This window comes from Pseudochaenichthys georgianus, chromosome 9, assembly GCF_902827115.2.
Source record: "Pseudochaenichthys georgianus chromosome 9, fPseGeo1.2, whole genome shotgun sequence".
Classification (NCBI taxonomy): Eukaryota; Metazoa; Chordata; class Actinopteri; order Perciformes; family Channichthyidae; genus Pseudochaenichthys; species Pseudochaenichthys georgianus.
In genome coordinates this window covers 36,175,021-36,193,160 of record NC_047511.1, presented here as the reverse complement: position 1 = coordinate 36,193,160, position 18,140 = coordinate 36,175,021, and the positions used below count along the sequence as shown (strand labels likewise).

Genomic DNA, 18,140 nt, shown 5'->3' with positions numbered 1-18,140 from the left:
AAGACAGGTCTGGGACGGCCCCAGCAGCTCCTATGGCCTCAGGGTCAACCAGTGAACCAGGGGCAGAACTACTCTCACTGATGAAAGACTTTCTATCAGGGCAGCAAAGGCGAGAGGAGTTCCTGTTGGCAGAGCTCCGAGACCTGCGGACTTCTGTTCCAGTTGATAATCCGTTGCCTCAATCAGATGCCGATAGCCAACCTGATCAGCCAACGCCTGAGTGGAGGCATTATGCGGAGCCGAAAATCCCACCGTACCAGTGCGGTGAGGACATTGAGAACTATTTATTGCGGTTTGAGCGCATTGCCAAAACGTGGAGGTGGCCAGAAAGGGAATGGGCATGCCGGCTCGTTCCACTGCTGTCAGGGAAGGCATTGGAGGCCTATACTGCAATGGACGAGGAGAGAGCCCACTGCTATAGAGACCTGAGAACGTTGCTGACAAAGTTCGACATCTCCCCAGAGACGTATCGGCAGCAGTTCCGATCCATGGTGGTACCGTCTGAAGAGAGCCCCATTGAGACCTACCATCGCCTTAAAGGTCTCTACCGGCGCTGGATTCAGCCAGAGCAGCACACCAAGGAGGAAATTGCAGAGGCCATCATCGTGGAGCAGATGCTTCGGATACTCCCACCGGAGGTGAGGACCTGGGTGAAAGAGCATGAGCCTACAGAGGGTCTTGCGGCTGCCAAGCTGGCGCGCCAGTACATCAACGCTCACAGAGGAGGACCACCTGCACGCTCAACCACTTTCACACCCCAACCAGCATTCCAGCCCAGGCCGGCAAAAAGAGAGAATCGACCAGAGTTCTCCGGATATCCTAGCACTGCCCCAAACCAACAAGGAGCTGGTAAGGATTTAATTTGCTATTACTGCCAGCAGCCAGGCCACATAGCTTCTGTGTGTCCCCTACGCAAAGCTAAGGTCACAGGCGCTTGCTATGCACCCCGGGCAGAGTTTGGGCCCATTGGGGATCAAGAGGAACGTGTTCAACGTTCTAAAGCTGTCACTGTTAATGGCCAGCAGGTCACTGCTTTGTTGGATACTGGTAGCTTCATGTCTCTAGTGAAGCAAAGTCTTGTGCCAATTGGAACTATGGACTACAGCAGACAAACAGACATTTTGTGTGTTCACGGGGATAAGCATCCCTATCCCAAAGCGGACGTTTCCGTGATCATTGATGGACAGTCGTACCTGTTGAGTGTGGGGGTGGTACAGAATTTGCCTGTTGATGCAATCCTGGGATGGGATTTACCAGTACTCTTGGACTTGCTGCATGAAAAAGAACTCTCTGTGAAAACTGACTCTGGGGAAGATGGGAATGTACATGTAAATGTTAATGTTTCTGGCCCAATGGTAACTAGAGCCCAAGCGAAAGCTGGAGTCCAACCACTCCCAGACTTAGACAGTAGTCTGTGTGAGGGTGGCACTAAGGGGCCAAGAAAATCACGTCGCCAACGCCGCTTTGAGAAGCAGCTAAGGCCAACGGCTCATGAAAGGGATGGTTTACAGAGGGATAAGATGTGGGTAGTACCAGAAAATATCGCTGTGTTGCAGAGAGTGGATGACACACTAAAACCTTTGTTCACTAAAGTGGTAAAGGAGGGAAATGAAAAGTGTGTGGGAAAGGAAATATTTATGGTGGATGAGGATGTTTTGTACATAGTTACTGATGACCACAAACGTCTCATTGTCCCAGCTAGCTGTAGGTCACTTGTCATGCACCTAGCACACACAATCCCATGGGCCGGGCACCTTGGCCGCCATAAAACCTATCTGCGTGTCAGCGCACGTTTTTATTGGCCCTCCATGTATACTGATATACTGAAATACTGCACCACATGCCCCACATGCCAATGTGGGGCATGTGGTGCAAATCTGTATTCCTATTTACAAATCACTTCATATTGTTTAATTTCTTACGGTTATTGAATACAATTATATAAAAATAATCTCTGCATTGTTTAGTTAGTTCTAAGTGGTGCAGTTTGAGAATGTGCAATTGGCCCAGTCTCCTCTGATGTTACACTGCAACCTGCCTGTGAGACAGAGTCCAACCACACCTGTCCAACACATAGGACATAACCTAATAATAATAATAATAATAATAAATTATATTTATAGCCTATAGGCCTAGCACTTTTCTACAACTCAAAGACGCTTGCACGCTTACACATGTCCTGCAATACACTGCCCAGCTGCTCACTGTTTGTAAAAGTAAATAAATTGTATTTTCATTTCAATAATGTACTTTCTATACCTTGCTTCATAAACAATACTGACATCCCTGTGCTCCTCCGAGTCTGGGGGTCCGGGGATGTGAGGACAGCGCGAGGACACAGACAGGGAGGCTGCTTTACTTCATAAAGGAAATGGCGGTCAATATTAACAACACAGGAGCTAAAACGCTTAATAACCTTCATTACGTGTAAGAGAAAGAACATAAGAAAGTTTGACAAAGATGAGGCTGTTAAACGGGCAGCGGATCCGCTGTGTGTAGAAAGAGAGAGAGAGAGAGACGCTGAGCTGCACAGTGCAGCGATCAGCTGATACGGAGCATAGAGAGAGAGAGCTGCGGTCCACGGGGCTCGGCCTCGCCTCCTGTCCTCACAACTCTTATTAATCCCGATACCGGACAATTGTTATTTGTTCCTACTCGGAACAGAGTTTTGCTTCCCAACCTGCCACTGTGCTACCAGTGTGCGAAAAAGTACACGTCCCACCGTCCGGGACGTGTTATTTACAATATCGGACAAGTAGATCTTTCAATTGACTTGTCCGGCGGACAAGTGACGTTTTTCGCCCTGATTTATTGACAAATTATTGATACATTCAGTTTACAAAAGGCAGAACTCATTCGCAAATTGTCCGTGTCCACCATTGTTCGTTTAGAAATGTTAGTTTCGGTTCTGCTTGTAGATTCCTAAGGAAATGCATCTCGCCGTTTTCTGTACAGTTAGACGGGGGTGGGGCGGAGCGGGGTGGAAAGTGTAGCACAGTGGCAGAGTTGGGAAGCAAAACTCGGTTCCGAGTAGGAACAAATAACAATTGTCCGGTACCGGGAATAATAAGAGTTGTGAGGACAGGAGGCGAGGCCGAGCCCCGCGGACTGCAGCTCTCTCATATGCTCCGTATCAGCTGATCGCTGCACGGTGCAGCTTAGCGCCTCTCTCTCTTTCTACACACAGCGCATCCGCAGCCTGTTTGACAGCCTCATCTTTGTCAAACTTTCTTATGTTCTTTCTCTAACACGTAATGAAGATTATTAAGCGTTTTAGCTCCTGTGTTGTTAATATTGACCGCCATTTCCTTTATGAAGTGAAGCAGCGTCCCTGTCTGTGTCCTCGCGCTGTCCTCACATCCCCGGACCCCCAGACTCGGAGGAGCACAGGGATGTCAGTATTGTTTATGAAGCAGGGTATAGAAAGTACATTATTGAAATGAAAATACTATTTATTTACTTTTACAAACAGTGAGCAGCTGGGCAGCTGCAGCATGTGTATTGCAGGACATGTGTAAGCGTGCAAGCGTCTTTGAGTGTAGAAAAGCGCTAGGCCTATAGGCTATACATCTAAAGAACCGGAATCGTTAAAATCCAAACGATACCCAACCCTATGTGTAATGCAGTAAAATCTTACCGCTCACTTACGTTGAGCGGTATCGTAAAAACCGTGGGAAAATGTAAAATACGATGACGAAGAAGAAGATTCCAGTGGCCCCAATTTTTGTCCATTCTGGACAAGTGAAAAATGTATTCGGACAAGTAAATTGCCAAATTCACTTGTCCATGGACAAGTACTCTCTAAAAACTTTTTCTCGCACTGGCTACACTTCCCGCCCCGCCCCGTCTAACTGTACAGAAAGCGGCCAGATGCATTTCCTTAGGAATCGACAAGCAGAACCGAAACTAACATTTCTAAACGAACAATGGCGGGTTCTGCCTTTTGTAAACTGAATGTATCAATAATTTGTCAATAAATCAGGGCGAAAAACGTCACTTGTCCGCCTGACAAGTCCATTGAAAGATCTACTTGTCCGATATTGTAAATAACACGTCCCGGACGGTGGGACGTGTACTTTTTCGCACACTGGGACATTTTCGGCCCTCTGGTGAAAAGCAGTGGGGGACACCAATACATTCTTGTTGTGTGTGACTACGCCACCCGGTTTCCGGAGGCCTTTCCCCTGCGTACCATCACCGCCCCATCGGTTCTGCGTGCGCTGGTACAGCTGTTCTCCAGAGTGGGGATACCAGACGAGATCCTAACGGACCAGGGAACAAACTTTACCTCCAGGTTGATGCAGCTCTTCTACAGACAACTGGGCATCTTGGCGATCAAGACTACGCCATATCACCCGCAGACTGATGGCCTGGTGGAAAGATTCAACCAGACACTGAAGAAGATGCTGCAGAAGTTTGTTGATGACACTGGTAAGGACTGGGACCGCTGGCTCCCATTCCTGCTTTTTGCCTACCGAGAGGTACCCCAAGCTTCAACTGGATTCTCGCCGTTCGAGCTGCTATATGGATGGGAGGTTCAGGGCCCATTGGACCTACTCCGAAAAGGCTGGGAGGCTCCTACGACCACTCCAAGTGATAGAGGAGTGGTGCAGTTTGTGCTGGAGATGAGGGATCGGCTGGCAGGATACCAGGAGGAGGCTGAAGTCAACCTGCGTTCGGCCCAGAAAAGCCAGAAGACCTGGTATGACCAGCAAGCTCGGCATCGTGAGTTCCAGCCTGGCCAGAAAGTCCTTTTGCTGCTGCCCTCATCCAACAGCAAGCTTTTGACGAAGTGGCAAGGGCCATATGTCATCACACGGAAGATGGGTCCAGTCACCTATGAGATCAATCACCCAGATTGGGTTCTTTTACTTCACTTTGGATTTAGATCTGACAAGCTGACACATCTACTCTGTTACTATACACCAAACAGTAGGGACATAGTAACAATATAAATTGTTAGGCAAATATTTAGGGGTAAAAAAATGAAAAATAAACTAAATACTCTGTTGCACACACCAGCTGATACATTAAAGCTGATGATGGCTGTTAAGGACATTCAGAGAGAATACATAATAGTATTGTAACTTATTATTAGTATGTTTGGGATGTATTCAAACAACATGAAGACAAATTGAACCCAAGAAAATAAAGTTGTCATCTTGATGTAACTCTACCAGTAATGGACACAACAAGATCAAAATACCTACAGCCTATACGCGTGGATGATCCAATTAACAATGCAATGTGATATCTATGAGATAAAGATGGTAAAGATAGGTGTGTGTGTGTGTGTGTGTGTGTGTGTGTGTGTGTGTGTGTGTGTGTGTGTGTGTGTGTGTGTGTGTGTGTGTGTGTGTGTGTGTGTGGTGTTGTGTGTGTGTCCTACTGTGTGTGGTTTGTTTACCGAGTTGGCAGGTAGAGTCAAGTCACCGTGAGCTCAACTAAACCTGATAGGTGCCTTTATCGGAGACAGCTAAAGCCAAAGCCTATTATAAATGGCGGTGTGTGTGGGCGCACTCGGCCAAAGACACACTCATACAATAATGTCCAATTGTAGTACAGCATAATACTAGATTGCTGAATGTGCCAAACACAAATCTACATTTAAATGCAAAATGTACAACCAGCCTCACATTTACCTCGTCGTAGTACCGTTTAGCGAGAGCGCGTATGTTTTGGATTAGGCCAACCGGTTAACTCAAACATATCCAGGTTAGGTTGAACCAGCTTCGTAGTACAGGCCCCAGGAGTGTTCAGAGTAATCCTTAACAACATTAGAGCAAAAACAGCTGGGACTATTACTAGAATAAACTCTTTCTACTGTGTATTAGTCGAAATGTTAAGTGTCTCAGGTAATGGACAGTGATGATTAAAGTTTGTTGATTTACGCGACCTCTGCTTTTTACATTTTACCGTTTCAAAACGGTCAAAGCATTAAAGCACTACATCAAGCTCAAGATTCTTATTTACGTATCACAAGCTGCCATGTCAAACACATCTATACAGCCTGTCCTCTTACAAAAAACGACCATATTAGTCGATTGTTCAGCAGCTAAATACGACCCAGAGTCACGTTTTAAAGTGTAGCCCCTCTAGTGGTCGTGTAAGAAACAACATGCTCCTGTCAATTGCAAACGCTCCGGAGGGTCGTTTATTCACAAATAACCCTCTCTGGAAAATCCTAAATTGTGGAATAGTTTGGCCATTAAAATGCTTTTTTATTAGATTTCTAGCGAGAAGTGTATATTGTACTTTTATAATCCACGTCCAGTGGATGTGTAGGATCTACAGTTTGATAGATATACGAAGATGATTTGAGGTCTCGCCAGGAGAACGTGTACTGTATATGGGGCAACTTCCATGTAAAGTTAGCGTGGGTGAAAACAGTATTTCCGGTCTCGAAGTTTTCATAATAAAACCGGAAGTATTCCCCACACTGTCAAATGATTACGCAGTGATATCTCCATTACTCATCCACTAAAAAACATCAGTTTATCCTTGTTAATTACACAATATTGATTGGTTTAAATTGTGTACAATGCTTTTGTGTTTTTAACCTTCGATTCGGAGAAACAAATTGTTTTTTCGGAGTTTAGACACTACAGAGTTTCCGAAGACACTACACTACCCAGAATCCCCAGCTATCGTTTGGGACTACAACATCCGCCTTGCTTTACAAACCCCGTGATTAGCCCTCAAGCTCTGTGATTGGATATTGGAGTGGCAGTGCGACGAGGTTACGCTGAGCGTCAAAGCTCTTTGAAATGGAATGGAACCACGCCAGACTATCCAAAACTGGACTTGGACGGGTCCAGCCCAGCCCTCCCCCCCAGAATTACACTTGCTGGCTATTGTGTGTTTCGCAACATGTTCTATGGCACGTCTCTACTGGGAAATGTAGTTTTAAAAGACGTTTTCGTATTTCCCACAATTAGAAGTTGCCAGTATTAAACTGTATACATCCCTGGAAGTTTAGGGGACACGAAACACATTGGTGTTATCAAATTTAAAACATATAATTAATACATGGGTGAAAATTGCTTGTGTCCATAATGGGCAGCATTAATACCACATGACAGCTGGTCTTATGTCTGTGACCCCTCCTGTTGTTAATTGATAAGCCTGAAACATGCACTTGTCAAGGTTCAGATGCACATTTAGCAAATATGGCAGTAGCCATCGATCATCTTAAGATAAGATACTTTATTGATCCCAAGTTGGGAAATGTTTTTGTTACAGCAGCATGTACTACTTTGTTCTACTCCACTACAATTCAGAGGTTAACCTGGTATTTTTACTCTACTACATTTATTTTGGTTACTTTGCAGATTCTGATTAATGATGTGAAATATAAACAACCCTTAAATCAGACTTTAGTTACACCTGAGTAAAATTCAGCCTTATCAGTTTGTCTGTTTTGCACATCCTCCTGTTAATATCTTTGGACGTCCTGCACTAAACTGTTTTATTGTAGAGATCACTACAGTATCTTCTAGATATTTTCCATTCTATATTTCTATCATTGACCCCTATTTTGTATGTAGGCTACTCTTAATATTTAAATGTTTTCATCAATAACTAAATAAATATAACTTATTCAACAACTACATTCAATAAGTAAGGGATAATGTGCTGCGACGCAGTCATTATGGGGAAAAGAACACCGACAGGCTGATCAGGAGCCTGACGCGAAGCGGAGGGATCTAGATCGGCATGAAGGTGTTCTTTTCCCCATAATGACCAAGTCGCTGCACATTATCCCGCTTATTACATGGCCACATTCTCAACAAAGTAACGTTATGACTCCCAATATTAATTGAAATGCTTTTATGGATTTAGAAAATGATTTTATTGATTTAAAAAATAGTTGTATGTATTGATTTAAATTGACATGCATCCGCGAAGAAAAATAGTCCGTTGTTACTGTTTGAACTAACGTAGCAACGGCAGGCTTCGATAGCGTTTTTGAGGAGCTTTTTGATTACAGATTTGAAAACATCACTCCTTGCTTTAAAAGTAGCACAATTCATGATGTCAAACCTTGGAAAGTATCTAGATATCCCTGCCCTAATGACAAAGTAACTGGCAAGTGAATATGTGTCGCCGTTTGATGTCTATGTCTGGACCGCTGCGTAAAAAGGAGGGTTTCTGCCCGTTACTTCTCCGCAGTTTTTCTTGTCCCAGTTCCAAAAGCAAACTGCATGCAGTTTGCTTTTCGGCCCAACTGTATACAGTTCAATCGACCGGACTTCTTTCTGAAGATGTGAGCGTCCTTAACAACGGTCAATAAGTCCTTGACAGCGGTCTGTCTGTTCGGTATTAACAACGTGTCACGTGTTCTGAATTGACCAATCAGAATCGAGTATTCAACTAAGCCATGTTATAACGTGCTTTAACCACTAGGAGGTGCGGTTTAGACCAGTGGTCTAGTTAATAAAACATAATATCGTACATAATATGACTATTCACTTTATTGTGAGTTTAAAACAGAACGGTAAAGGAAAATACAGTTTCAGTCTCTCGATGTGAAGCTTATGCATTGTATCATGAACCTGTATAGACCTGTAACAGTCAACTGCATGAGGAGTTGGAAAGGTAGTTCAGAAAATCAGTAATATCTTTAAAAACTACAAAAAAGTCCCTTTCTATCAGCTGTGCACCGTTATGGTGTAAATACAGACTATCTACTAATTGGATCAAATATAAAAGTCAGCCGAATTAGTGTTGATACTGCAAGGAGACGTATTGTGTGAAAATAAATGGAAGATGTTGTTTAATTGTTGATATATTTATGGTCCATGTCACGTATTCAGTTTTGGCGGCATCTCTTCCAGTTTGTCAAAAGGTCTTCTGATCAGGGCTCTATAAAACATATCTAGGGCAGATATGTAATATTTAATGCAGCCGAACCGTGTATTACAATGCCGTTATGTGATGACTTTCAAAGAGAAAAGCAAGAACACTCGGAATAAAGTATTTTAATTTTTTTTAATGTTTTCCGATTTCATATCACATAAACACCATATCCCGACGTGCATTGCGGCGTGATTTTAGCCTATCAAAACCAAAAGAAATGTGTCTCTCAGAATCGAAAGAGAAAAACCAATGGGAAAAACACAAAAGCATTGTACACAATTTAAACCAATTAATGTCGTATAATTAACTAGGATAAACTGATGTTTTTTTAGTGGATGAGTAGTGCAGATATCACTGTTAAATCATTTGATCATTGGTTTTATTATGAAAACGGCGAGACCGGAAATACTGTTTTCAACCCGTAACTTTACATGGAAGCTTGCCGCATATACACGTTCTCCTGACGAAATCTCAAATCATCTTCGTAATATCTATCAAACTATAGATCCTACATATCGACTGGACGTGGATTCTAAAAGTACAATATATACTTCTCGCTAGAAATCTAATCATAAAGCGTTGTAATGGCCAAACTATCCTACAATTTAGGATTTTACAGAGAGGGTTATTTGTGAATAAACAACCCTCTGTCACGTTTGCATTCAACGGGAGCACTCGAGGCCGACAATTTTCAAACGTAATTATAGGTCGTATTAAGCGCTTGAACAAACGACATATTTGGTCGTAATAAGGGCTTAAACAATCGACCCATTTGGTCGTATGAGTTGGAGGACTTGTTGCAGCATCTATAGGCTATAAACACTTGGCAGTTAAAACCATTACTATAACAACAAGGGATTGAGGTTTTACAAACGTTGTACTAGAAGTTTGCTGGAAAAGAAATGGCTTCTTGAAAACTTAACATTCCTAAATTCCTGCACAATAAATATACTACTACTGAACGTGCTTAATAAAGTGGTTTACAAAATCTGATCCTGTGTCTGTGAGTTAAAGACTTTTCAACAGTTAGTAGAGGTGCACCACCAAAGGGTGAATTCACTATGCAATGCATGGCTTCCATACATCTATACTGTAACAGCACAAGTCATTTGAACAATATGTTTTGCCTCACTACACTGCAAACAATATCTCATATTCTCTCGAATAGAGCAGGTATGAAAAGATATGCGGTCAAGTTAACTTGTGCCAGGAGTGTTTATGTGCTTTGTGCTGTCAGTTTTCATAAGTCATGATCAGCATTTTATGGCTGTATTGTGCATCATAAACCTATGAAAGGGCGGTTAAAGCACTTGTTATTTCAGCATTACAAAACATTAAGTTCAAAGTGCTGTGACTCCAGGAGTTGTTCTGAAATAATTGATCTGCATCCTGAAGAAACATGACAAATATGTTTGTAATGACAAGTTGTGTTTTCAGTAAGTTCTGTATAGTTTATGATGCACTGTGACCATCAGAATGATATTAGTGTGTTATATTAGGTATTTAGTGCCATCTGGTGGTTGAACAGTTACAGGATCAATTCACCCAAATTATAAAGAAAACACATTTCTCACTTACTCTAGCTTTTATTATATTTGTATATTTTCTTTCAACCATGAGATGCCAATATCTATTCAATGAATAGCAATTGTTTGCTGTGGCAAATAAATCTTTAAACAATGTCCTCATTAATTTCTTTAGTCTAGACTAAGATCATTCTCAATCAGACATAAAAGTGCTATTTCAAAATAAAATGCATTTGTATTGGGGTTGTGGCCAAAATCTCAGAGACCAATATCAGAAACAACTAAACAAATGTCTTAAGAGTTCAGTGTATACACCTCAGTTCTTGTTAAGACATTTAGACCACAATCATTTCGAGCCATACCGTGTTTTTGGCTTAAAATGTACGTTACTTTTGATATCAGAAAATGTTCTATCAAAGTTGTTAACATATTTTACAATTGTTGCAAACACTCTTTCTTCTAATCATAATGATCTTAACCAGATCATGCTTAAGACATGTTTATACTATTAATCATTATTAAAACAACACTTGAATTGTGGTGCATAGAAATAGCAGGAAATACATACTAAAGTTGAGTAGAATGTACTTTAGGTAGGGGTTAGGGCTATTGTATTTGAGTAGATGTACTTGTAAATGTTAGTTTACACCAGAGGTGTCTACACTTTTTTCACTGAGGGCTGCATACAGAAATAGGTCTGGGCCACTCAGGTGAGGTCTATTGCCTCATAAGTTATATTATAAGTTAGCAAAATCAATCAAATGTAAGCAAACTATGATTGATTATTGAATATGCTTTAAGAAAAAAACAGCCATCATCACAGCTTTCCATTGGGTTTCATTTATTTTTTATACAAACAGTGTTGGCAACTCATTCCTTAAAACAGAAGCCTCAGATTGCTTATAGGGGGAAATAGGAAGGGCATATTTCTAGCTTACTATATGGTTATTGGGCTTTTTTTATCAATTGAGATTGATTTATTTGAAAACTACGCTTATTAACACACATATACTGTGTTATTTTTACATATATATTTAAGAAGTACAGCATAACAAAAGCACAAGTTTCATGTGTGGGCCAAAAGCCATTACACTTTTAGAATTAGCTGAGGGCAATTTCAAAATGGACAACGGGCCGCAGTTTGAACTCCCCTGGTTAGAAAGTTAGAGAGCATCTTTGACTGAATCACTTACTTTTGTCACTTCCTCAGTCCTCCCCATTCATGGTCCTCCTCCCCCATGGTATTCCCCCCCCCCCCCTATAACAGGGATGGGCTTCCGTTCTGCATGTTGTGCGCCTGCGCAGTTTGTTGAATGCAATGTTATTGTTGATGCCAACTGTCTGTGGCTTTGGTTTGGGAATTAACTCTTAAATCGCGGTGGTTTCTACGAACCACATACGTTATCTACAGGGAAACTTTTGGAGATCATCCTTTTTCAGGAGACTGTTTTTGTTTGACTTTTTTTTTTAAACTCCGGTCTCCTCTGAACCATGTTTCAGGACACGGTGAAGAACTTCAAAATCAATTTCAACGCTTTAAATCAGATGAATACGTTCTCCAGTGGCGATGTGATGACAGGAAACATCTCATTTGACCTCACAAAGGAAACGAAGATCAGTTCTATAACGATGACACTGACAGGAAAGGCAAATGTGCGCTGGTCTACCGGAGGTGGAAAAAAGCGAAGACGGAGACCCTATTCCGCAAAACTGGACTTCTTTGACCTAAAAAGTGTCATCGTGCAACAAAACAGTGGTTGGCGCACATGAACGCCTTTTGAATGCATGTCAACATTTCATACAACTAGTCATTGTTCAGTAAAGTCACTCTTGTTTGTTTTCTCCTTGCAGCTACCGGTGGGGCTGCAACTTTCAAGGCTGGCACGCATGTATATCCGTTTACATGCCAGTTGCCGCAAGGGTGCGTGTGTCTGATCACGTGACTTTGTCCTTCTGTTTTTTACAGATAATTTTTGGGTTCACATGGTGGTTTAGATTGAAATACATTTATTGAGAAGCATGACTAGTATCTAAACCTATTGTTGTCTACCATGTGATTTAGATCATTTGGAATGGTTATCTTTAACATCTGAGATTGTAACTATTCATTTTAAATGTGTTGTGTTTCTACATTGCATAATTTCTCATTATTTCCTCTTTTTTATTGTTATTTTATATTAATGCAGGAACTTCCCATCCAGCTTCCATGGGGTTTATGGACACATAACGTACAACTTGACAGTGGCCGTCCACAGACCCTGGCATATGTCCAAAGACTTTGTGACAGAGTGTAATTTTGTAAACCGGATTAATACCAACCAGCCAGAGCTGCATGTAAGTAATCCATAATCATGTTAACTTGACCGGGGGCTCCGGAAAAAACATGTAAAAAACAATATCTGGTTTGAGATACTTTTTTAACACACACACACACACACACACACACACACACACACACACACACACACACACACACACACACACACACACACACACACACACACACACACACACACACACACACACACACACACACACACACACACACACACACACACACACACACACACACACACACACACACACACACACACACACACACACACACGGAGAGGGCCAACATCTAACCTTCGATCCCAGGGGCAATCCCCTACAGACTGTGTCACTACCGCCCCACTTTTTGGTGATCTTCTAATGTTGCAACTTGACTGAGGTCCATCAACTCACTTATTGTATAAATTCCTGCTAGTGTTAGGGTTAAGTATGCTTGCCTGAACTGCTCAGGTTGACTTATTTGTACATAGTACTTATAAGGCTATGTATATCTATTGACCTTTTCTCTGTGTCCTCTTCTTTTTTTCTTCTTCTTTTTATTATCATGTTCATTGCTCATGCATGCTAATGCTGTTTCTCTGCAGGCTCCTCTCTCGGGCTCCAACAGCATGACGATGTGCTGCCTTTGGTGTACCTCTGGTCCTATCGAGATGACAGCCAGTATAGAGAAGAAAGGCTTCATGCCTGGTAGTGTTTCCATCAACACATTATTATAATTTAACATTCAATATCGTTTATAAAAACTGCTGGCTAAAAACATCACAACCAAACACTGTCTGTTCTTCTTCCAGGTGAAACTGTGAAGATCATTTGCGAGTTTATTAATGGTTCATCTCGAACAGCCACTCCAAAGGTGTCACTGCAACAGAAACAGGTTTTCTACACCCACAACAAGAACCACAGGAGGATGCATGTCAAGAAATTGTCCTCGGCTGGACAACTCGTCAGTGAACGCATCTCTGACCGTCGCACTGTGATTGAGCTCACTATTCCCTCTTCTGCATCCCTCACCATCTCTAACTGCAGCATCATTGATGTTGAATACTTGATTGAGGTTAGTAACGATGAAAGATATATAGGTTGTTAGTAGAAATGTGTTTTTATGAATCATTCATCACACATCTAAACCTGGAGTTATTACAGGGTGGCACTTTCAGCAACAGTTCTAAATTGGTTTTAATCCTACTTAAATTTGTTTCTATAGGTAAACACACATCTGAGTTCACAAATATGACATGTGGGGTACCTCAAGGCTCCATCTTGTTGGGGACTCTTCTCTTTAACATCTACATGCTACCACTGGCTCAGATAATGAAAAACAACAAAATAAGTTACCATAGCTATGCGGATGAAATACAAATGCCCTCCTGCTAAATTATGAACCATCCAGATCTCTCAGGTCTTCAGGGACGGGTCTGCTTTCTGTCCCTAGAGTCAGAAGTAAACGGAGAAGCCGCGTTCAGTTATTATGCTCCAAATATCTGGAACAAACTATCAGAAACCTGCAGGTCTGCTGCAACTCTTACTACTTTTAAATCCAGGCTGAAGACTTTTCTTTTTGCCTTTGCTTTTAATTTAACTATTCATATCTTACACTGCACTGTAACTGTGTGTAACTGGTCTGTTAAAGTTGTTTTCTTGTGTCACCTATAGGTGAGCTTCAGTGTGAGAGGTTCCCCCGACCTCGATGTATTGTTTCCCATCATCATGTGTGATACCCCTGTTGACGCTCACCCACCATCTTATTTGTGAGTTTCAAATGTATTTAATATTACATTGTTTTCTGAGAGACAACATTTAATAGTGAACAGAAATGTATCAGTCGGACTTATTACTGCGAGAGATCTATGAATCCTAAAAAGCGTCAATTTCAGTACTGTAACTGCAAATTGTGACTGTTAAACATTGTGATAACTGCCATAGGGAATCATACTGCCTTCACTCTGTGTTCAGAGTGATATATCTTTTATTAAAGTGGATTACTTTTAACATCTATAGAAAGTCTATTACATTTCAGTGTAGAATTTAGTAGTTTTAGTTCAAGTTGAAGCATTGGGTAAATAATTCTCAATCAGGAATAAAGCCAAAGCTAAATGTTTTGCCACTGTTACGGAGCGTCCACACTACAGCTTCAAAAATAGCTTGGAGCTGGGCGTGTCTGGAGCTTGGGGATTTTATTCAAGCAACACGACCAACAACCAATCACATGAATCTCCTGCCCCCGACATACAAAGCAAAAACCCCCGGGGATTTTATGCGAGCAATATATATATAAACTCCCCAAACAGGCGAAAACCTACCAGTTTCCCCCACTGTCTCTGCCACCTCCCTCCATGCCTGGTTCCTCCGGTTTGTATCCCGGTAGGTGAAGAGGGTCTGGTCATACAAAACCGGGTGATTCGCTACGGCGATAGTTAGTTTCTCCTCCGACTTTTTTTGAAATATAGAAATGAACGGCGGGATATCTCTCCCAGCTGGAGAAAAGCCATCTCATCTTTTTATTCAAATGGCAGTAACCATAAGAAAGCAGGATTATGTTCATATTCACCAACTTTAGGTTCAGGCTGCTCCTTCTTACAGTACATTGCTGCTGAGTGAAAGTTACATTTATAAAGTGGGTTTTGTATACATTAAATGTATTTACAGTATTGTAAAATAGAAATAGAGATATTTTCTTTGTGGGCATACTGCAAAGCTGGACCTCAGTACCCTTTTCTTCTCTTTTTTTTCAATATGCAAATGTATGTAAACCCTCCCTGTATTACAATCATATATGCAATTTCTTAAAAGTGGGTTTCTCGGAGTTTAAGGTGTTTTGACTATTCATTATCATCTGTGTGCCTTAAGACTGATTTATGTCATTTTAAATACTACTACTAATACAACTCATTACCAAAGAATACTTTTCTCTGCACTTGTCTACCACCACGCAGTTGTCATGTTCCCAAAATATGTATTGTCCTAAGATGTTACTTTTAGGTTTTCCTAAAGACTGTCATACAATTGCAGAAAAAAAGACTGTATTGATGAAGTCAAATAAAACATTTTTATATAAGTATGTTTTGCATCAAGATTTCTCTATAACTTAAAAAACATATTGTTGTTGCCCCTTTGCAAAGGCTGGTTGCCACCATGGTGCAGCAGTTAATCTGGTGTCCTAAAGGGGGCAGCACTGCTGGGTTACAGTGTTTGGAGGCTTGGCTCACCATGCTTGCTCTCTGTCATATCTGTTTTTTCCTCTTAGACCCCAGTAACTCACAGGCACTAAGTATATCAATGTTAAAGGTTATCAGGTAATGACATCATTATGAGTTGTGTAAGAGGACTGAACAACCCTCGATTGATTGTAGGAAAGTCTGATATCACCAGGCTATGACTGTGTGGGCTTTAACATTCAATTATTTGGTGTACTATAAGAGTTTATAATAGGTTATTTAATTCAAGTGTTATTCATATTATGGAAATAACATGTTGGTTGAAATAACGTATTAATTATTCAATTCACTTCATTATTTGAAACAATTTGTAACCCTATTAAGAATGTTATATAAAACAGCTTCACGTACTAATATACACACTTTTGCTAGCATTATGCTAGTTAAATGTAATCCCATACACATCAGGCAATTAACAGTACTAATAATATAGATGCCAAAATGCATCAGGTGACATGCTGCACTTTGTCTGGATTCCATTGCTCATTATTTCCAGAATTTATTTAACTCACATGATCTGTGCTCATGTGTTTGACCGAACACGCCTGCAGGAGAGCCAGCAGCAGCCTGTAGTACTTCATGCTATCACCACTTACACACAGTTAGAATGAGCTCATTCACTCATTTATTTTAACAGAAAAAAACATTTGAACCCTAATTTCCTTGAAGTCCGGTTAAAAGTTAATCATTAGACAAACCAGATTGTCTATCTTATACGAGGGACACACATGACAACATGTAAAATGTATGTCCTCAAATTGCCTTATATCTTCAGCTTTGCTACTCTGTATGACATGTCAAATAGAAATGTTCAGTGTGATACAATCCCCCAAAAGAAAGTAATGTTTTCACCACAAGTTACACAAGAACTGTCAAAAACCAACTTCTGCTGGTCAGACAGTCACCAGGATCATCCCCATTCCTCCCAGCACATGTGTGTCCATCTTAAACGGCAACACCATTAAAGAAGAGTACAGGCTCAGGGTGAGTATCTCTCTAATCAAAGGCTTTATATATACACACACACAGTAGCTACAGTAGATATGGCAATGAAAAGCGTAAGTCTAAGGCTCCTACAACAATGCAACATAAATATATATAAGGCATAAAACAAATTGAGTTTGTATTTAAACAAAAGAGTAATAAAGTGCAAAAACATGTCTGCAGGTCTGTAACAGGGCTGCAGGATTGTTATAGTAAGTGCTGACTAATTGTCCTCCACAGGTCTATCTGGATGTCAAGCATGCCTCCAATCCGGAGATCAAGTTCCACCTAGTCATCCTGTCCACACTTACGGTAACTGAAATGGATTTCTAGTTGAAAAATAATAAATGACATTGTGCTGGGAAACTGAGTCCTCAAACTACCCTTATTCATATTCAATAATAAATATTGCGCTATTGTTCAATATAATATGAATGACTTGTCACAAGCTGTTTACAGACTGTATTGTATGAAGGAGCATGAATCTTAGATGAGTGTATTTTCTTTCCACTTAAAGACCTGAATGAGTCACATGCTGAGTGTTCCTAAAGTAGATTTCACTGACCGTTTCCCTCTTAATAAATCAAAGAAAACAGAGGGCAGGAAGCCTTACCAACCTTTATGTTTTAGATTACTTGTTATTTTATAACTTCTAACAACAGTCATACAACAGTATGTTGGAATCATATAACTTTACAATATAAAAGATCTCAGGGGCAGTTAATACACCTACGGCCACACCTTGCAATTGAATTCAAGAGTCCAATAAATCACACCATTAGAAAGCTTATAATGTTTAAGGTTGGTAGACACAGTGTCACATAAATGTTGTGTAATCTTATGATGTTGAAGTAAGTGGTAATGTTACATTGGATTGCATTTACTGAAAACATGTTTCTACTAAATTGTCCATGCCCACTGGAATGCATATCGAAAGCATCTGTGATCGAGTCATCGTGCTACCATCTGCAGTACAACTAAATCAAGTGTAGCCTTGATGACATGGAGTTGAAGAGGTCTACAGTTAATAGAACAAACAGCAATATTCTTTCAGCATGAATCAATACTTTATTGCAGAGTATAGCTTGCAGAGCTAGTTGTGTTAAGGAATTGGTTTGGAAATGGGCCAGTGTGTTTCATGACATACATAGACAGCATTGCAAATGGTCAGGTAGGTGGTGAAGTCATGAACACTGATGTTAACTAAGTAGATTGACTCAAG

General features: G+C 40.9%; 1 protein-coding gene across 2 annotated transcripts; it reads left to right on the top strand.

Moving 5' to 3' along the window:
- Window positions 1-11,679: 11,679 nt before the first annotated feature.
- On the top strand, window positions 11,680-15,774 carry LOC117452392 (arrestin domain-containing protein 3-like). Of its 2 annotated transcripts, none has more exons than XR_011643854.1 (6): window positions 11,680-12,141; window positions 12,237-12,306; window positions 12,572-12,719; window positions 13,304-13,406; window positions 13,511-14,227; window positions 14,373-14,460. XR_011643854.1 is itself a non-coding variant. In XM_034091000.2 (6 exons), the coding sequence occupies exons 1-6, from the start codon at window positions 11,877-11,879 to the stop codon at window positions 14,469-14,471; spliced, it is 948 nt and encodes a 315-aa protein (XP_033946891.1). In that variant the 5' UTR covers window positions 11,680-11,876; the 3' UTR covers window positions 14,472-15,774. The 2 variants fall into 2 exon arrangements, 1 of the variants encoding a protein (XP_033946891.1); XM_034091000.2 differs by having other exon boundaries at window positions 13,511-13,773; window positions 14,373-15,774.
- Window positions 15,775-18,140: the final 2,366 nt, after the last annotated feature.